Raw genomic sequence first — 21,282 nt, 5'->3', positions numbered from 1 at the left:
TATCTGTGGGATCAATCTAGCTTAACCAGGACGTTACAGGAAAAGACTTGCATGAAAAGAGTAATTTGCTCCTACCTGGAAAGTGACACTTCCGACTGGCAGATAACTATGGTCCTCTAACATGCTCAAATATTCTGCAACAAGAGCAGCAGCATGAATGAGGCACATGGCAGCTTCGGTGTAGCATTTCTTCTTGGTGTGCTTCTCTGCCATGTTCTGAAGCCAGGTGAGCCTTAAGTCAGGTGAAGTCTGATATCCTTTGGCAATTCTAAGAAAATAATGTGGTAAAAAAAGCATGCTTTGTTTGGCATCAGGTTGGATGATGCAAGATATATTATTTTAGCTTGAAAGCACAGCATCTAGCTTGAAAAAGGCAAGTAACTAGAAAATAATAATATTCCATAAAATTTTCCATATCTCAATCTCTTTTACCACTAAAAAGGTTACATCAGAATTGCATCATAAAGACCTCTTTCCTTACATTTTGTAACACATTTCTAATGAGTCTTTATATAGATTTTTTAAAAGACACACACACACACACACACATATAAAAGATTCTATAGAGTAGTTTCATACACACACACACACACACACACACACACACACACACACACACACTTAATTGAATATTAATCACATTATGTACCATACTTAAGAACATACGTATATGAATGTATTTAATTTTAAAGGTTAAAAACGTAACAAAATCCTAGATTAAAAATTTAGTAATATGGAACACTCTTTTCCAAGGAAGATACAATAAACACTTCATAGATATTCAATGCCACCTATCAAAAGTTTCTAAACTAGAATCTAAACTGTAAGTGATCTGAATTATTAATGCTAGAAAAATTCTAGAGTTTTCAACCTGAACATAAGATCCATAAGCATCTCTGGATCCTCTTGAAACTGTCGCATTTTCACTGTGTCTGATAATATGCAGTTCAGATTATGCAGCAATTCTTCCACCTAAATAAAACAAAATTTCAATTTTTCCCATCACAGATTTCTAAAAACAATCACTGATAAGGAAATGGGAGGGGGAAACCTACAAAGAAGAATATTGAAAATGGGGCTTCCTACTCAGTTTTTCAACAACACCCAACACAATTGGGATCATTTAATATCCCTTCTAAAATATTACATTTCTTTCTTATTATATCATGTAGTAATAGTAATAGTAGTAAAGTTGGAAGGGACCTTGGAGGTCATCTAGTCCAACCCCCTGCTCGGGCAGGAAACCCTACACTATTTCGGACAAGTGGCTGTCCAGTCTTTTCTTAAAAACTTCCAGTGTTGGAGCATTTACTGCTTCTGGAGGCAGGCTGTTCCACTGATTAATTGTTCTCACTGTCAGGAAGTTTCTCCTTAGTTCTAGGTTGCTTCTCTCCTTGATTAGTTTCCACCCGTTGCTTCTTGTCCTGCCTTCAGGTGCTTTGGAAAATAGCTTAATTCCCTCTTCTTTATGGCAGCCCCTGAGATATTGGAATACTGCTATCATGTCCCCCCTTGTCCTTCTCTTCGTTAAACTAGACATACCCAATTCTAGCAACCGTTCCTTATATGTTTTAGCCTCCAGTCCCCTAATCATCTTTGTTGCTCTTCTCTGTACTCTTTCTAGAGTCTCAACATCTTTTTTACATCGTGGTGACCAAAACTGGATGCAGTATTCCAAGTGTGGCCTTACCAAGGCATTGAAGAGTGGTATTAATACTTCACGTGATCTTGATTCTATCCCTCTGTTAATGTAGCCTAGCACTGTGTTGGCCTTTTTGGCAGCTGCAGCACACTGCTGGCTCATATTTAAGTGATTGTCCACTAGGACTCCGAGGTCCCTCTCACAGTTACTACTATTGAGCATGGTGCCACCTATGCTGTACTTATGCATTTGGTTTTTCTTGCCTAAATGTAGAACCTTGCTTTTTTCACTATTGAATTTCATTTTGTTCCTCAAGGCATTGCAAAGTGGGCACAATTAGCAATGTTTCAGTTCCAGATCAAAGTAATCATATTTGAATGAGAATATATCACCATAACCAATCATGACAGGAATTTATCCTTTGCCTGAGGACTCAGCTTTTGGATTCTTGGTTTTTCACAAACTGGGAATCAGATCAAGAATTTTTCCATTAACAACAGTTTCCTACTCCCTCCAGCTTGGTAAAATAGGACTGATATATTGGGCGAGGAGGGGGGACGAAGTCAAGCTATTACATGACAGCCTATTCCTAAAACATTGAGGAGTTTCCTAATTCAAACAAAAATACAGAACTGTACTTTTATTTCCAGAAAGCTTTTTGGTTTTGTTTGCTGGCTTACATAAGCCAAGAACAAACGGAGACAGGAACAAAAGACACATTTATCAAGTTATATATTACTGTTTTACTTCTCCGGTTCTTTTAAACGTGATTCATGTCAGTCATCAATAGCATTTTTTTTGAACTTCATAATAACCATTCCTTAACTAAATACAGCAGTCTTATGTTCTCCTCTTTTGCTACCATATTTCTATTACCAATTACTTCATCTTCCCTCTAGGGCAGGGGTAGGCAACCATGGTTCTTTTATGACTCGTGGACTTCAACTCCCAGAATTCCACGAGTCATAAAAGAGCCAAGGTTGCCTACCCCTGCTCTAGGGCAAGGGTGTCCAACCTTGGCTACTTTAAGCCTGTAGACTTCAACTCCCAGAATTTCCCAGCCAGCCATGGGGGAATTCTGGGAGTTGAAGTCCACAATTCTTAAAGTTGCCGAGGTTAGACACCCCTGCTATAGGGTAATTTGCAAAGCACAGGTTTTGTAGAAGGTTAGATGCTTCTTCCTTGCTTTGAACAAAAACAAGAAAAAAGAGCACTCTGGGAACTGGCAATAATCCTGTAGTATTTTCCCTGAAACTTTATTAAAAATTATTGATGAGATTAGATATAGTTTTGATTGCTGAAGTAAGTGCCTTTGCTGTTGGGTATACCAATGAGTAAGCAATACACATTTTGCACTGTAAATTTATCTAAATATAAATTAATGCAAAAGAATTAAAGGCTACAAAATGCTTTACCTGTCCTGGGAACAAAGAAGGTTGCATGTCTAAATCTTCCTCTGCATATGCCAAAATGGTCCGTAATGACCTTCTGAGATATTCTTCATTAAATTCTGAAGTCTTACCAACCAGAGATGCCAGGGACATTGTTACTTGCATTTTCACTCTTGCAAAGTTCTTTTATAAAAGAAAAAAAAGCAAACCATTGATTACACAAACAAAGTGCATAGATTTTTAATTAGTAGGAAGTTCCTGGTGTCTATATATGAGATTTAAAACATCTACAACTTTCTAGTTCCTATACAAAGACTTTCTTAGAATTTCCTTTGGAGTGAATGGGGCAGTATCCTTATTGCTGAGATAGTCCCATGGAAAGCAACCGCAGAATCAAACTTTATGGAAGTTATGCTTTGTTTATTTTGCACAATGGCATTTCCTTAAACTATTCTAAGTTCATGATGAAATAACTAGGTTGAGATACAATTACACATTGAAATATATGATCTTCACAAATCCAATTTATGCTGTTATTTGTTTCTTTCTATGATGGTTTACATAGAGATTATTTTAAATATGCCATCATTCTAAATTCTGAGTTCCAGAATTACAACATTGGTATGTGCAAAAATTATTATTAAATATATGATCCTTTTCCTATGCAGTACCAATTTCCCCACATCCCCCAAAGCAGAAAGGCCTTTTCCAGCTGAAAGTGAACTCCTTTGCAAACATTTGGCATATAGACCATAAAAAAAAAGAACCAGAGAAGGAGAATTAGATGTTATTTATTCTATAAAAAGTAAGGGAAGTGGAAATGCAAAAGCCACGACTAATGATTAAGGCCCTGACTAGAAGAAAGAGCATCATCTCTGTTCTTACACTGCTGGAGCTGAAGCTGTATCTCATCAAGAAGTAAAGCGTGGCGCAAGCTTGAATGCGAGTAGTATCAATACTGCTACTGCAGTGCTGCAAGACTTTCTGGCAGAGATCCGCACACTGTTCCACTTCTTCTTCAAAGAGCAACTCTCCAAACTGCAGGAGAAAAGACTGTCAAACTAAACAGCATTGGGCTCTTTGCTCAGACCAGGGGTCTTCAAACTCGGCCCTTTTATGACTTGAGGACTTCACCTCCCAGAATTCCTCAGCCAGCGTGCCTGGCTGAGGAATTCTGGGAGTTGAAGTCCACAAGTCATAAAAGGGCCAAGCCTGAAGACCCCTTGGGTTAGACCAACTAAAGAAGGGTGATTTTAGAAAGAATCTTTGCATCTCCTTTAAAATCCTCCACTTTTAAAACTGTAAACTTCTAGGCCTGTAGTCACCATGAAAGGATTTACAGCAATAATAAAAATAAAATACCCGATCAAGACATTTTATAGCAGGGGTGTCAAACTCCCGGCCTGTGGGCTGGACACGTCATCCAGAAGCCACGCGCACCCCATTGCCGGCAACGGCAAAACTGTCCCGCAACGTCACGTGACGTCATGAGTTTGACATGTCTGTTTTATAGGGAAGACAGATTTCCATAATACAGGTGATCCTCAGTTTACAACAGTTCATTTAGTGCAGGGGCCTTCAAACTTGGCCCTTTTATGATTTGTGGACGTCAACTCCCAGAATTGCTCAGCCAGGCATGCTGGCTGAGGAATTCTGGGAGTTGAAGTCCACAAGTCATAAAAGGGCCAAGACCCCTGATTTAGTGACTATTCAAAGTTACAATGGCACCGGAAAAAGTGACATGACCATTTTTCATACTTATGACCGTTGCAGCATCCCCACGATCACATGATCAAAATTGGGATGCTTGGCAATTGACTCATATTTATGACGGTTGTCGTGTCCCAGAGTCATGTGATCACCTTGGTGACCTTCTGACAAACAAAGTCAATAGGGAAGCCATAGTCATTTAACAACCATTTTACTAAGTTAACAACTGTAGTGATTCACTTAACAACTATAGCACAAAAGGTCGTAAAATGGGGCAAAACTCACTTAACTGCCTCACTTAGCAACATAAATGTTGGGCTCAATTGTGTTGTAAGTTGAAAACAACTTGTAGTTCTGATGCCTTCAGGAAGTTATTTTAATTTGGGAAATGATTTACAAATTACATTTCATAAAGATTGTTGAAGCTTTTTTATAAATAAGTCCATTGCAAACTATTTTATATGGCACATCATAGATAAATATAAATACATAAGATTACCGTAAGCTCTATAGAAAAATGAGCAGTCTGCCTATGAAAGATTAATCAAGAGTATGGAAGCAACCTCTTATGGACAGTTTAACTGGTTGTTCTGCCCACTGCAGAGGATTTTGTTGTTGTTGTTGTTAATTGCGAAGTCATGTCCGACCCATCGCGACCCCATGGACAACATTCCTCCAGGTCTTCCTGTCCTCTACCATCTTCTGGAGTCCATTTAAATTCACACCTACTGCTTCAGTGACTCCATCCAGCCACCTCATTCTCTGTCGTCCCGTTCTTCTATTGCCCTCTATCTTTCCCAGCAGGCTCTTCTCCAGTGAATCTCTTCCTGTCATCCTTCCTTCTACTTGTTTCCCAAATTGGTTTCAAAAGAGGAGTCGGGGCTTCTAAAGAGCAGTCGGGGTTGATCTCTTCTAGGACTGACCGGTTTGAACGCCTTGCAGTCCAAGGGACTCGCAGGAGTCTTCTCCAGCACCATAGTTCAAAGGCCTCAATTCTTTGGCGCTCAGCCTTTCTTATGGTCCAACTTTCACAGCCATACATTGCAACTGGGAAAACCATGGCCTGGACTATACGCACTTTTGTTGGCAGGGTGATGTCTCTGCTTTTTAGAATGCTGTCTAGATTTGCCATAGCTTTCCTCCCCAGGAGCAAGCGTCTTTTAATTTCTTGGCTTGGATTCTGTTACATAATCTTTATGGTTGCTTCCATTTTTATAATTCCATGATTAACCTAAATACTACTCTAGTCTGGCATTCTGTTATCCTTAATGGTTAAACGGTCCTTCTATTGCTTCCTGTTGTTCCACAGTAGCTAATATACTGAAATACGCTGTCTTTGATCCTGGAGTTAGCATATAGGCACCTTGACTAATAAACTTGATATGTAAATTTGCCTCATGCTCTTTGAAAGCCATGTAAGCTGGTGGCAATGACAAACACCCCTATTTAAACTAACTGCTGTATGAAAGGATCTTCTAGATCTCCCACCACTCAGCTTCAATGATTGATTCTGGATCCTGGGGCTATGACAAAGAGAGGAAGAAAAGCTTCCACATACCACATATCAGGCATAGTTTCAATCATGCTACCCTTACATGCCTTTTCTTAAGCTGAAAACCTCCAAGTGTAAAGCTGCTCCATTCCCATGACAATTTTGATTGGCCTTTTCTATATATCACTTTGGGAATGTAGATTTCTTTTTTGCTTCTTGACCTTTATAACTTTCTTATGCAATGAAAATCTAGCTGAAACAGGCATTTCGTTGAATTGTAGCAGAGGGAGGTGCGAAAAAGAGACGAAGGATCAATGAGAGATCAGGTTTTTTCTCTCTCCTTGAAAGATGTCCCATCGTTCATTAATTAAGACAGCATTTACGAATCATTATGTGAACTATATTTCTGCTCTTATTTCCATATCCCCCATCTTTTCTGTGGCATATCTTTTAGATCATAATTCTGTGGATAGGCACTTTTTTCACCAAGTACATATAACAGAATTGGCAGTATTTATGCACTGAACAGCAGAGTAAATAATGTTACTGTAAGAATGCAAACAATAAATGATACGTCTCTTACACCTCAACTTAACTGCAGTTAGAAGCCTGTAGTAATTTACAGGAAGCCATTTTACAAAACACTGTCCCAGTTTGTTTCCAATTACTTGAATACATATTGAATATAATACTCATTTGGGATAAAATAATCATTTAAAAAAAAAACAGCATAGGATAGCTGCCAAGAACATTCACAATGCCCTACAATGATAAGAAGAATGAACTGGGCTTAGCCATGCTGCCAGGGCCCAAGGTCAGATGGCTAAACCAGCTTTTTAATCCTTGTAGGATCAGGGTAAATCTAATCTCAAGGGGGGTGATGTTCCAAAGGCTGGGTACTACAGCAGAAAAGGCTCTCATCCTGGGTCCCACCAGTTTGAACTCTCTACTGCACTTATTTTTTTCACGGATTTATTTTCTGTCTTAAAGTTGACAGATCCTTTTCTTTTCCCAAAGGTGCTTCTTCAAGAGGCAGCTGGACTTTCTTGTTTTTCTTCGAAGACGTTTCACTTCTCATCCAAGAAGTTTCTTCAACACTGACTGGATGGTGGGGAATGGAAGGGTTTATATTCCTTGCAGACAGCTGGTCATTTGCATTCTTTTAGAGCAGTGGTTCTCAACCTTTTTAACGCCGCGACCCCCAACCGGTTGTAAGTCGAGGACTACCCAACCGGTCGTAAGTCGAGGACTACCCAACCGGTCGTACGTCAAGGACTTTCCCTGCCCGGGAGCACCGCACATGCGTGGTGCCATCCTCTGTGCCAGCCGAGGCGTAGCTGGCAAGTGGCAAAGACGGAGCAGGCTGACCACTGGCTGGGTCACCAGCTGGCCCAGCCCAATGGAGTTAAGGCACCTGCCGGGCCCCACGCACGCCAGCAACCCTCCCTGTGCCCGCTGGCCTCCCACCTCCCACCCCTGGCCCACTTTTACTTACATTTTTAGTAGTTGCTCAGCAGGGAGGAGTGGAAACTTTCAGACAGCTCGCCTTCGCTGCAGACAACTTGCAGCACCTTTTGCAGACTGGGGCTTTTGGTGGGCTCAACAGGGCAGAGACAGCCTGGACAATTCCTATTGGCTTTTGAAAGGCAATAGAATTAGACTCTATTCAAGAGAGTCTATTCTATAGGCTTTCAAAAGCCAATAGAATAAAAGGGAGTAGCCCAGCTAAGGAAAAGGGGAAAAAAATGGCGGACTGAGTTGTTTGGCGACCCCCGTGAAATGGTCGTTCGACCCCAAATGGGGTCCCGACCCACAGGTTGAGAACCACTGTTTTAGAGAGTCATTGAGGCCACTGGGAGGTTTGTCTGTGTCCTCAGGGTCACTTGAGCAGTGCAAATGGGTGTGGAGCCTTCTTGGAACTGCTGAAAGGATTGTGATGTGGAGCTCTGCTTTCTACAGGATGTTTTCTGCCCTGTGTCCCTTCACTGTTGAACACAGGTGCAGGCTGTTGGGAATGAGTTTGTGTTGTCTCCATCTCAAACTGAAACGCAAATGGTTCCTGTAGTCTGCAATTTCCAGAAAAAGTCCAGTTGCCTCTTGAAAAAGCACTTTTGGGACAACTGTGACCTGGATGACTGAGAATCTCCATAGACATCCTTTTCTACTATAAAACATTTTATTCTACTTGATGTTTCTTCTTTACCTTGGAACTTGGAGCCTATTAATTCCATTTAATTGTTCATGACGTGTGTGACCAATTCTCTGCAAAAAGCCAAGCAAAGGCCTGTTCATTCAAACCACGTGCAACATTCTATGGGAATGGAGCTGAGCTTCTGAACAGAGTGAGAAGAATGTGAAGACCAAATAAAGCCAATGCTTACCTTGACAATTAATGCTCGGAGGGTTGCAAAGCAATGGGTCAAATAGGTTGTGCTCTGATCATAGCTCAGAGAATTTATGAGGACCTTCAACACACCTCCAAAAATGTTCACCTTGCAGTCCATAGCTAATGTTGCCTATTGAAAGGAAGGGGAGAGTTATGGCATACAATATTGGCCCAATCTTGTTTATTGTGGCATGACTGCAAACTTACATGTTTTGGAATTAAGTTTATTCATTTAGAAATAAGACTGTTCAGCAAGCAATTTTTCAGTTTGCTTTATTTCTGTATTTGTTTCATGCTATGATCTAACCTGAAATTTTCATATTCAGGAACAATGAAAATAATTTTAAATGGAAAAATTATGTAAGGTACCTAATAAATAAAGTTTATGCCTCAATATATTTTCATCTTCTTTTCTTTTGAGGCTACCTTTGCTGCTGAGAACAAAATATGAGATTCTATAAACAATGTAAATTTCTACATGTGTTCAAGACAGTGCATACTATGCAGTGCCAAGCATAGTAGTTTAAGAAGTTTCTGATAATCATAATGTATATTGCTGGGCTCCTCACAAAATCAGAACAAAAGGTTAAGGGTAGGCTGTTTTAAGCAATTTGTGCCTCTTCTTTTCACACTTCAGAGTCTTATTGGGCAAATGCCACCTAGATTTCAATAATGAAAATCAAAGCCCAGCCAGTTATCAAAGTGTATTAAATTAGATTTATTCTAATGTGCTTGGAGCATTATCACAATATCCCCAAATATTGAAGACTCATTCACTACACTACAATGGGTGGGAACTGTAAAACAATTTAGCTGTGTTCCTTAGCATTTGTAGAATAAAATTGGTTATTGGGCCTATTTCTTTAAAATGTGTTTTAAACTGTTGTGCAATGCAATGGCAAAAAGACTAGCTGAATTCTTCTTCATTTCTGTGGCTGTTATGGTAGTACTGGCCGTCAGCCTTTTATAAGTTTCCCACCTGGATGATATTCTCTTGCATATCTAAGATGATCAGATTAGCTTCTGTAGCCAGGTTTCCACTAATCAGAGATTCTTGATCAATCTCAGCTTTTGTTCTGTAACAGCAACAAATATTTTTAAACATTCACAAACCAATGAATACAATAATATCTTACATTAGAGAGGTAATTTTCAGGATTGGAACCTATCGTTAATCCTAGAAGTACCACATCTGGATTTATTTTTAACATATGAGCTTTTTTGTTTGATATATGGTTAAGCAAATGTAAATGTAGTTTCATGTAATGTTTTAATCAACAAATAATGTCTGAAGAGTATTAACAAATCTTTGTGCTAATTGTGGTTTAGCACAATTTTTAAAACTAATGAAGTGCCTTCAAAATTGTCTACAATAAAGATGGAAGTATTAAGCATAGGAGAAAATATAGTATTGATTATGTGCCCTCAAGATGTTTTTGACTCCTAACAAGTACACAGATAGATCTTCTCCATGATAACCAATTCTTCCTGAGAATTAATAAATAATATGCATATATGATGTTAATACACATTTGTGGAACCATACTGGACCTAGACTATGTGAGAACGTACTGCAGAGCTCTTATCTGTATGTCAGTTTTTGGCTTCCAATGCACATGAATGAGAGTGTGGGTTTCTCCTTAGCTAGGATGTTTATTGCTACAAACGCATATGCCAGGCAAGCACAGTTGCAACATAAAATGAAAAGCCAGCCCAGATCTTCTCAAACTGATTTTCACCAAAACACCACGACACTAATGATATAGTTCCAAGGAATGGCTTAAACTTACCAGTACTTTATCTGTGCAATGAACTACTGAGTTTCACAACTTGCTATATACAGTAAGAGAATTCAAACAAATCTAAAATCAAATAAATTTTGACTTCCATTCCTTTTATAAATTTTGACATCTGCTTTAAGATAGTTCTTATTAGGACTACCAGATGTTTCGCACCTCATTCTGCAGGCCCTTACTGTTAAAGTAAAGAAAAGAATGTGGCTTCAATGATTCTTTATTTTACTTGGTTTATTGTTTTATACTAAAAATTTCAAGCTGGGAGGAGAAATGCCTTCCTTTTCTTCAATTGTAAGAGCCTGGAGGAAAATACTCCATAAAACCTAGTTTGTCTTTGTGGGCAGCTCCAAATCCACTTAAAACTGAAAATGGAGAGAGAGAAGTTTTTCATTCTATTTGTTCTTGGCTCTGGCATACTAGAAGAAAAACAAACAAACAAAAAATTTGTGTATTCATTTGAACAGAAATCTCCAGCAATTCCCATTAGATTGAGCGTATCACCCAAAGGGATTCCGATGGGTTTCAAACTACCTTCCTTAAGTATTGAGAGCTTTTGCTGCTGGTGACAGGAGAACAAAGGGATTTCAGAATTCTCTCCATGGAGTTTTTACGGAAAGCTACACATGTATCTGTTCAGGATGCTTTGAAGATAAAATTTCCTGCCTTGGTACAGGGAGTGAACCTAGATGGCCCTTGAAAGAAGCAGTTCTGGTAAAGGTGATATACATTCATTAAATTACTCACTTATCTTGCGTTTCGCTTGCTTGCCGCCACTGTGTCTGCTCTTTTCTCCATCGTAAGTTCTCATTCGACCCTGGGAACCTATCATTCCCTGCAAGGGCAACATTCACAAATCACACCGAAACTTTAATATCAGCATTTCTCAGGCCATAGGAGCTTCTGCAAGAGGCTTCTGCAAGAGGCTACATCCACCCTGATTGCAGCCAGGAGAAATGTATCTCTTTTGCCCATTGAGGCAATGAGGAGACTTGACACGAAATTACTAAAATGTGACCAACGGGAACAATGTGTTCCCAAGACATACAAAGAATGTCCAGGGCTCTGGTCACAGAATCAAAGACAATTGAAAGCAAACAAAAGACAGACCAGATGTGAATTAAAAAAAGGCACTCAGAATCCAGCTGTGAGGTGCAGGAGTCATTCCTAGTCCATTCTCGTAATGAAAAAATACGTGGAAACGATCTCCGCTGCTGCTCTTCTTCAAACACGTAGAAAGGTTGTAATAGACACACATAACACTTAAAAACATCCTTTGCTGAGAAGCTACTGTATGACTCTGAATATTATTTCTACCAGACCTGACCTGCAAGCCATCAGATGAAAACAGCCTGTGGCCTCTTTTTGACAATGAAAACAACTACCAATCCAGCAGCTAACTGAGTCCATTGTGTGTTTCTTACTAAGTGGATGTACATGCAGAACTGGCTCCTAAAAAACATTACATTATACAACTGAAGGTCAAGAACAAGATGAATAATGATCAAGTTCATTTGTAGATTTAAAGAAGGTGGGTGAGAGGCACAAACATCAATCAGTCCAATTGATCTAGTATTTATAACCATGTATACCTTATTAAGATTAGTGAGTAGTGCTTTTTGATCTTAGAAAAAAATATGCTTAGGCCAGGGGTGTCAAACTCAATTTCACTGAGGGCTGCATCAGCATTATGGTTGCCCTGGGGGGGGGGGCGCGGGTGGGTGTGGCCAGAGTGGGTGCAGCCTAATGGGTGGGCGTGGATGGAGTGGGTGTGGCCTACTGGGTGGGTGTGGCCAGTTCTACATCATTCGCGTCAAGGGTGCCTATGGGGGGCCTGGGCAAGAGTGGGACAGATCTGAGGGTCTCTGGCAGAAAGGGGTGGGTCCGGGGCAAGTGCCAAGGCATGGTCCACTGGGGCAAGTGCCAAGATGGCCACGACAAAATTGTACATTGGCTCCTGGCTGGCCTGCGCCAGGGCCAAGGCAGCAGGGGGCCATTCCCTCACTGTTTCCAGGATGGCTTCGTGGGCCACATGAAACCACTTCACGGGCCGCATCCGGCCCCCGGGCCTTGTGTTTGACATGTCTGGCTTAGGCAATTCCAGGTTAGCAATATAAATTCAGCGTTTTCCCTCCAGGGTTCATGTACTTCTACAGTGTCACCATCTCCCTTCTCAATTTCTCAAAAGCAGCCTGAAAACCATCCACAATCGTCTTTAAATCCAACAATCTTGGAATTCTAATAGGCTGCAAAATCTTTGCTTTCCTCTAAACTGCTGAAGGTCCAACAGTCTTAAAAATGGCCTCACCACGAAAGAAAAAGGATTACTTTTACACACATCACATCTCCACCATCTACATCCCTAACTTCATGTGATGTGCACATTGTACCAACTTCTTTGAAGGGAGTTAAAAGGCATTAAGCCATCTTTCCCATTGAAAGATATGAAGCTCAGCAACTGGAAAGCCTCAGGAGGCAAGAGTTTCTGCAAATGCAAACAATGACCATGGCTATAGCTTCAAATATGCTTGCAACCACTGCTAAAATAAATTGGTGACACACTTGAACTTAGCCAACATTGTGAAATCACAGAGATCTAGAATGCTTTCAAACTGCCACAGATTCCTAGCAGGGGAAATATTTTGGTGTTCAATTTAAAAATGGGAAGTCGGACAAATTTTCATGACTGTATTTGATCTACCAAATTTCTGTGCTACTGACCCCGTTTATCTCTGATCCCTCATATATTCATGTATGTCTGGCTTGCATCCCCTTCAAACTTTGCTCAAGATATGTTTTCTGTAAAGATTTTGTTTTTACTCAGGGTTAACTCTTGTTTGTATTCTATCTCTGACTATTCTTAAGGGGGAAGAAAGAAAAGGGAAGAAAGGCTACTCAACTCTTTTTATTTTGCGCTATAAAATTTTTTAAGAACCCCATTCTAGTGAACCAACTCACCATGTTCAGCTCACTGATACTGTAACCTGTTATTTCTTTATTAAACTTTTCTGCCAATGAATTGATCCTGTTTCAGGATCCAATCCAAAGTCACTTTCAGCTGCATGCAGACTCAGTTTTTGCCTTAGTGCTTCATAAAGTTTGGAGTTTGAGGCCATCTGATAAGGCCAAAGAAGGACAATGGTAGAGGAAAGAAAGAATAACTCCCACATGACCTCAGATTCCTGATTACTACCAAGCACACTAGGTGCAATTTGCACCACACTAAAAATAACTTCAGCAAGGACTGCATCAATATTCATATTGTGTCACCCAATTGTAAGCACAGTCCTGATCCCATAAAATGTTATACATTCTAGTCTTGCTGTAGGCATGAAAGCAAGCTGGGTGACTTTGGTCAGTCTCACAGGGCTGCTGTTTTTCTGAGAGAAATAGGAAGAGGTAAGCATATTAGACAGGGGTGCCACCTTCAGTTACAGGTAGTCCTCAACTTACAACCATTCATTTAATGACAGTTAGAAGTTACGACAGAAAAAAAATGACTTATGACTGTTTTTCACACTTACGACCCTTTGCAGCGTCCCCCTGGTCACATGATCAAAATCCAGATGCTTGGCAAATGGTTCATATTTATGACCGTTGCAGTGTCCCGGGATCAGGTGTCACCTTTTGTGACCTTCTTTCAAGCCAAGTCAAAGGGGAAATCAGATTCACTTAAAAACCATGTTACTAACTTAGCAACTGCAGTGATTCCCTTAACAACTGTGGCAAGAAAAGTCGTAAAACGGGGCAAAACTCACTTAAACAACTGTCTCACTAAGTAACAGAAATTCTGGACTGAACGGTGGTCATAAGCCATGGAGTACCTGCATTTATAAAGTAATAAAGGCAGAGTAATTAAAAAACGAATATCTGCTGCCAACAAGAGTCCAGATTTTGATTTTGACAGTAATATCCAACAATAACAGCTCTTCTCAAATTGATTCGCATCTCGGCCCAGTAACACCAGTGGCAAATGCTGTCTTGAACATGTCTCGCTTTGAGGCTTCACTTTTGTTGCTTACTGAAAACAATGGGAGGTTGCAGGCACCCTTTCTTTGCACTTCCAATGAGATAAACAAACGAAGTCAAAGAACAACAGCAAAGACATACCAGCAAGGAGCTTGCTTCGCTTCACCATTTCACCTCTGGCCCCCTCTCCCCTCAGCAATGCCTCTTCTAGACGAGCTTTGGCATCTCGTGATTTCTTGAGGGCCTGAGTGCTGACTTTGTCCGAGCTTTGCTTGCCCTGTCCAAATAGAAGAATAAATTTACATCCCTAGGCAAGCATAATTCAGGACATAATAATAGCAATTACCACGTTACTGAAGCCTTTTAAGAGCCCAACTCAGAATTTTGCCCAAGGATGCAGGTAAACACCCATCTGGAAAGTAGCTTTTGCAGTGCAGCAGCACTTTGATTTGGACCTAATTTCCTCTACCTTGTATTCAAAGCCTGAGACGCAGATGAAAAGGAGGTCTAAGATCCGGTTCAGCTGCAGAGAGGAAAGATCTGCAATCCATTTCTGAATAAGGTTCTGGTCGGCATTCTTCATGATCCACAGGAAGCAGATCAGAAGATGACGGGTTGTCTCAGGACTTAATGTGTTGCCTGATTTCCAGGACTAAAAAGAGATAGCATGAAAAGCCAATAGAGTAGCAAAAAGAAAATGTATCAGAAGACTTCCAACAGAGCAAATTTTATCTCAGGAACAGAACATCAGAGCTTCTTACTATGGGCTTGGAATTTCTTTTCTAATTAACAGCTAATTATTAGTTTGTATTTTTTTACTAGTTACATTTATATTCTGACTTTCCTCCAGCTGAAGACAGCATACAGAGCACTTCCTCTTCCCATTTTTCCCTACAAACCCCTCCCCCCCCATGAGTTAGGCTGAGCAAGAGTGTCTAGTTGGCTCAAAGCTACTTTAATGGATTCCTGAACTGGGCAAGGTATTGGACTACATAATCTCCAAAATTCATTCCTTTTGGTTTCCATGGTTGAAACGGACTGGAACCTGGACCTCCCTAATCCTAATCCCAATATCTTTGTCAATTTACAACCCTAGCTCATTTTGATTTCTGAGCAAGGAATATCTTTATTTCAAGTGGTGAGTGAGAATTCCTCCACTAATAGTTTTTTTTTATCAGCAGAAAGCAGCTCTTTATTTGACTGAAATGAAACTTCAGATGGCTGTCACTGAACTTCTCAATGGAGTGACTTCTGACTCATGTAGGAAATGAAAACCTTCCAATGTGAGGCTATGATAAACGGATAAAGAAAAAAGCTATGGATAAATATCATAGACCCCTGAAATGAAGATACATCTTTTTAAATGGAACTCAATAAAGAACTCTTTGAGCTGGGTTTTCTATATGGCTGAAGTCATTTGTCAACTGAAAGCAGCTCTATTTCAAACATCCAACTACCACAGTGTTTCTCAACCTTGAAATTTTAAGGCATGTGGACTTCAACTCCCAGAATTCCACAGCCACCAATGCTGACTGTGGAATTCTGGGAGTTGAAGTCCACATGCTTTAAAATTGTCAAGGTTGAGAAACACTGAACTACCATATTAGTTTACACTGCTGCTTTACACAACGGATTAAGTTCATTTGCTTAATCACGTCCAGTTAATTCCCTTAATCTAGGAGAGATGATAGAGTCTTCAAGATAGTTTGAACCATAACATCCATAATCCCTGGCCAAAGTTAACACTGGCAGAGATAACTGCAGCTGTAGTTCAAAATATCTAGAGCAGGGCCGGGCTGTGGCATGCCAGCAACTGGTCCGCACAAACAAGCAAAGGCCCATCTGCGGGATGCAGGCAGCACGGAAACCACGTCCCCTCCGGTCTGTGGAAAAATCTTTCTCCATAGAACCAGTATCTGGTGCCCAAAATGTTGGGGACCTTTGATCTAGAGGCACTCTCCAGGCCACTCTCATTTTTCTCTTGGAAAAAAATTTAGTGTATCTAGAATGCACATAACCACCAATCTAGCTCGAATGAGAAAACAAAAGAAATCTTGATAGCAAGGCTAGTAATAGTGAATAACCTTACAAGATAAAATCATAGGAACATTATTCAGGAAGGGAGTCCTGTAAATTACTGTAAAAAGCCTTACCATCGTAAGCATAGAGGAGCTAGAAGATCGCAAATTAAACTGATTCCCAGCAATAGCCAGAGCAATATTGTGATTAATCTGGTTTGCTGATTCTTGTTCTTCATCTGGCCACCCAGCACGGCCTTTCCCATTGTGAACATCTGGAACTAAATTGGAAAGTGCAGGTTCTATGTAAGAGATTTTCAGTGTGGTCGAAATCTTTTCCCATATTTCTCCAATCAAAGACTTTTTGGATGGCTTATTCTCAGAGGAAGATGAATCAAGAGTATATCTAGTAACCACTGAAACACATTTGGTTTGTGCTAACTGCTGTGGATTTTGATATTCCGATTAATGGTCATAATAAACATAGTGTAAATACGTAGCTAAAAACCACTGAATCTGCAGATCTGAGTCATGGCACTCCAAACCACCTTCAAGAGCCCCAGACCTGCTTCATCCAACCCTCCACTCTGCTTTTCTGACACAAGTGCCAACCCCATGGAAGCAAAGGCAGCAGAATATTAAATATAATCAGGCTGAAAAGCCCAGAAGTGCCAGGTTGAAACTACAAGTAACAATGGTATTTTTGAAAGTACTTCTACATTTCTGAATAATCTCCATCCTAAACAAACTTAACTGAGATGGGCAATGCAGAAATTTAAGAAACAACAAGTCTATTGCATATTAATTAGAGTGGGATGGAAGCCTGTGAATTCTAGTCTAAAACCTACTTACCACTTGAAAAAGTCCAGCACTGAAAACAATGTGGCTTATATGTCTGGGGGCTCGGGACACAAACTCACCCGATTTTTGTGATTTGTCCTGTCTCTTGATTAGCATGAACTGGACTGGATTTGTTTTAACTCTAGAATTAACGGATTTCTTTACTTGGCAATATATAATATATCTCAAGCAATGTTCACAAGTGTTTTAAACCCAAGTCACTATTTGTAGCTTTAGTTTCTCTTATTATGTGACCTTTGTTCTCTTCCTTTAATCTTGTCTATCTGCTTCCTTCTCTTGTTTTTCTTTTCAGCTCTTCTTTTCTCTCTGACCATAATTGATTAAAACTGCCACCTCTGTTTGCTCTTTCCCCAATATTTTATGGTGTTCCCTTTGCTTGTCCTGCAGTCTACAGAGCTCAGAGCAGGGATAGCCACGGCATAAATTTCTCCATTCAGCCCTGCCTCTGACACCAAAACAACAGATGGGGAAAAGAAACAAAACAAATGCACTCTCAAAAGCCTCTAGGCATTAAGAAAGCCACTTAGACAGCAGTATACAACACTAAAAAACACATTTCACAAGAAAAAGTCGAGAAAACAAACACTGAGAGGTATTTGCTGCATTTACGCAAATTGTTGGTGCTAACTATTACCACTCAAAGTGTTAAAATTACTGGTTGTTGAAAATATGTACCTGGATTGAATCATATCTTTATCACATTTACACAGGAAGAAAGTTGGAAACTGAACACAGATGATCTCGTCTGGTGTGTAGCCAGTAGGTTAGGAAAGAAATGGAAACCTCCTGCCTCACCAAATAATAAGGTGGTTTTTTTTTTCTCCTCTGAAGGACCAAATCTACATCTTATTAAAACTGGATCCTTAGAAGATGATCTTTGAGTAAAAATTATGGAGTCCTGCACAGTTTTATAAGGATTTTAAAAAGACACATCTGCATTGAAAACTGGCAGACAGGAACTAGATTTGCACATTTCAATATATTAAGTAGTTTTAAAAAATCAGCTCCAAAGTACTGTGTCATCCTAATATCTCTCTCTCACTTTGCCATGGGCACTTAATTGATTAACAATTCTCTGTGGAGTTGCTTTTCTACATTTGTTTAGCTGCTAGGCCCCATTCATGGCTCCACTAATATCAATAAAAAGATACTGGTTCCATTTGTATGACATTGTTACCCATTGTTAACTGAACCACGATTTAATAAACTCAATTTTCTGAGGGTTCATATTACAATAAATGATTAATTAACCAGATGAGCAGGTCTGCATAATATGCTAGGTTAAAATATGTTTAATTTATTTGCAGGCAGTTGTCTGAGGGCCAAACTTACTGTCAGCTGTCCTCTGCCAGCTGCTCATAAACTCCAAACACAGAAGGAACAGGTGACCAGCAAATTTTAATGCAAATGTGCTCCACCTACCAACCCACCCCACTTAGCAAGCCAGCATCCGGGTCTGTATGGATAATAGGCATAGTGCACCACCCTTCCCCCCCCCCACACCCACGGAGCCTCTGCCATCTCAGCTATTTGTTCTGATAATGAGGCAGCTGGAGGAAGGGAGACGCAGCCAAGGTAAGGCACAATCCCTCCCTCGTCCTGCTTATCTAGTCCCTTGTCCAGCTGGTAGGAGGAGTGTTCCTGGCTTCTGTCTCCTCTGAGGACGGCACCTGCGGTGTCTGGCTGCATGCTCCCCATCTCCTGGCCCATGGCAAGCCCAGGGGCTTGACACATATAAGCAACACTGAACATATCACATTAAGTTTGCAAATTCTTTTAATTTTTTTTTTATTAATGGTACATTTCTTCCAGTTCTACTACCAGGTTGGTACTGCTGTTGAGAATTTTCATTGGAACCACATTAAAGGAAAGAATTAGTCCACCTTCTCACAGTCCTTCTCAGAAATGTAAGAAGTCTCGGGGATGGGGTGCCATCTACAGGACTCCAAGGGATAGAGAATGAACTATGAAACTCAGCAGAAATGTGTTCCAAGGGAGCTGGGAATATGCCAAGCAGGTTCAACTGAGGCATGAGGGATTTTAAATAATAGGAACAGTTTCATTTCAAAAGACTGGAATGACAAACATTTAGTTTTAAATTCAGAATGGAGTGTGTATGGCTGCAAAAGCTGCAGTTGCCGTTTTCTTTTCTTTTCTTCCATTTTCCTGCAATGAGCAGAAAAGAAAACCAAAGAGCTTTTCTCATCCCCTGCCCAAGCTTTTCATCTAAGCAAACACTCTGTGACTTGCTTCAGAGAAAAGTGCTGTATGCCATCATGAACTGTCCTTGTTTGTGACTTAAGGTATTGTGTGAAGTTAAGCATCTTGATTTGCAAGTTATGCCTTACGGTAGCATACTGCATAAACACAGCTAACAAATTCCATCCTTACCCTTAGGTCAGGGGTCTTCAAACTTGGCCCTTTTATGACTTGTGGACTTCAACTCTCAGCCAGGCATGCTGGCTGAGGAATTCTGGGAGTTGAAGTCCAGAAGTCATAAAAGGGCCTAGTTTGAAGTCCCTTGACTTAGGTAAATATATTTACCTATCACTTAGGTAAAGATATTTTGTAATGACAAATTCCTGAATTTCTGCTCTATTTTGTGAGCATGCTGAATGCAACAGAGGTCAAAACAACCCACATCTCATGGAGGGTAGATCAAAAGGGGAAAACAGTCAACATTTTCATTTTTAGATACCATCTAGAAGACAGTAAGTATACCATTACCAACATCATCATCATCATCACCACCACCACCACCATCATCATCATCATCATTTCTTGCCTGTAAAATCATGTAATTGTGGAAGGGCATCCAGAATTATGCCAACCAGAGGCAGATAAAGTGCAGCAATTTTCACTTTCATTTCTGGCTTCAAGCAGGATTTATCCAAGTCATGTGAACTCATCAAGCTGTGGACAGCGCTGACAGCTTTCCTCTGCACCTTGCTTATTCTGTCAGGACAAAAGGACCAAGATCAGTTAACCGCAGAATAGTTCAAGAAATAACAGGATAGACATAATTAATATGGAAATATTTTGAGAGGCAAGTTAAATATGTCTCCTTCAGGGAAAGAATTTAAGCCACAGTTGGTATATGCTTTCTTTTTAATTAAAAAAAAATACTATTCTCACACTGCTTGGGGATTAACAAAATATTTGCAGGTCACATTATGAATGCTGGAGCTTCCTGGCCTAGTAAAATAATACAAACCCAGCTGTTTATCTCTTTTGGTACGATAGGGTCAGATTATAACATTAGTCCAAATGTTAGAAGCGACTGAATTCATACAACATGTTAGAGTAAAATGCTTCTTAAGTTGCTTTGCAGGTAGTCCTCATCTTACAACCATTTGTATAGTGACTGTTTGAAGTTACAATGGCACTAAAAAAAACCTGACTTACAGCAATTTTTCATACTTATGATCACTGCAGCACCCCCCATGGTCACATGATCAAAATTTTGGATGCTTGGCAACTGGCATGTATTAATGAGGGTTGCAGGGTCCCGGGCTCATGTGATAATCCAGTGGTTCTCAACCTGTGGGTCGGGGTCCCATTTGGGATCGAACGACCATTTCACAGGGGTTGCCAAACAATGCAGTCCGCCATTTTTTCCCCCCTTTTCCTTAGCTGTGCTACTCCCTTTTATTCTATTGGCTTTTGAAAGCCAATAGAATAGACTCTCTTGAATAGAGTCTAATTCTATTGGCTTTCAAAAGCCAATAGGAATTGTCCAGGCTGTCTCTGCTCTGCTGAGCCCGCCAAAAGTCCCATTCTGCAAACGGTGCTGTACCAGTTGAGTAGTCCTTGACTTACGACTGGTTGAGTAGTCCTCAACTTATGACCGGTTGGAGGTCACGGCATTAAAAAGGTTGAGAACCACTGTGATAATCTTTTGCGACCTTCTGACAAGCAAAGTCAATGGGGAAGTCAGATTCATTTAATAACTGTGTTACTAACTTAACAGCTGCAATGATTCACTTAAGAATTGTAGCAAGTAAGGTCATAAAATGTGGG

The 21,282-nt window shown here is 40.2% G+C and overlaps 1 protein-coding gene across 4 annotated transcripts in view; it reads right to left on the bottom strand.

Annotated features, from left to right (window-relative positions):
• The window catches only part of DOCK8 (dedicator of cytokinesis 8), a 96,952-nt gene that overhangs the window by 10,723 nt on the left and 64,947 nt on the right, over positions 1 to 21,282 (bottom strand). For all 4 annotated transcript variants that reach the window (XM_039362307.1, XM_039362308.1, XM_039362310.1 and 1 more), the window contains 11 exons: positions 20,048 to 20,217; positions 16,537 to 16,682; positions 14,853 to 15,035; positions 14,525 to 14,660; positions 11,162 to 11,249; positions 9,601 to 9,697; positions 8,617 to 8,751; positions 3,919 to 4,071; positions 3,058 to 3,216; positions 872 to 972; positions 76 to 268 (listed from right to left, as the gene is read on the bottom strand). In XM_039362307.1, coding sequence (XP_039218241.1) covers positions 76 to 268; positions 872 to 972; positions 3,058 to 3,216; positions 3,919 to 4,071; positions 8,617 to 8,751; positions 9,601 to 9,697; positions 11,162 to 11,249; positions 14,525 to 14,660; positions 14,853 to 15,035; positions 16,537 to 16,682; positions 20,048 to 20,217 — 1,561 coding nt within the window. The remainder of the gene's footprint in view (positions 1 to 75; positions 269 to 871; positions 973 to 3,057; positions 3,217 to 3,918; positions 4,072 to 8,616; positions 8,752 to 9,600; positions 9,698 to 11,161; positions 11,250 to 14,524; positions 14,661 to 14,852; positions 15,036 to 16,536; positions 16,683 to 20,047; positions 20,218 to 21,282) is intronic.

The sequence above is a fragment of the Crotalus tigris genome, unplaced genomic scaffold, assembly GCF_016545835.1.
Source record: "Crotalus tigris isolate CLP2741 ecotype Arizona unplaced genomic scaffold, ASM1654583v1 scf7180000019422.807890, whole genome shotgun sequence".
Classification (NCBI taxonomy): Eukaryota; Metazoa; Chordata; class Lepidosauria; order Squamata; family Viperidae; genus Crotalus; species Crotalus tigris.
This window is presented reverse-complemented; position numbering and strand designations above follow the sequence as displayed.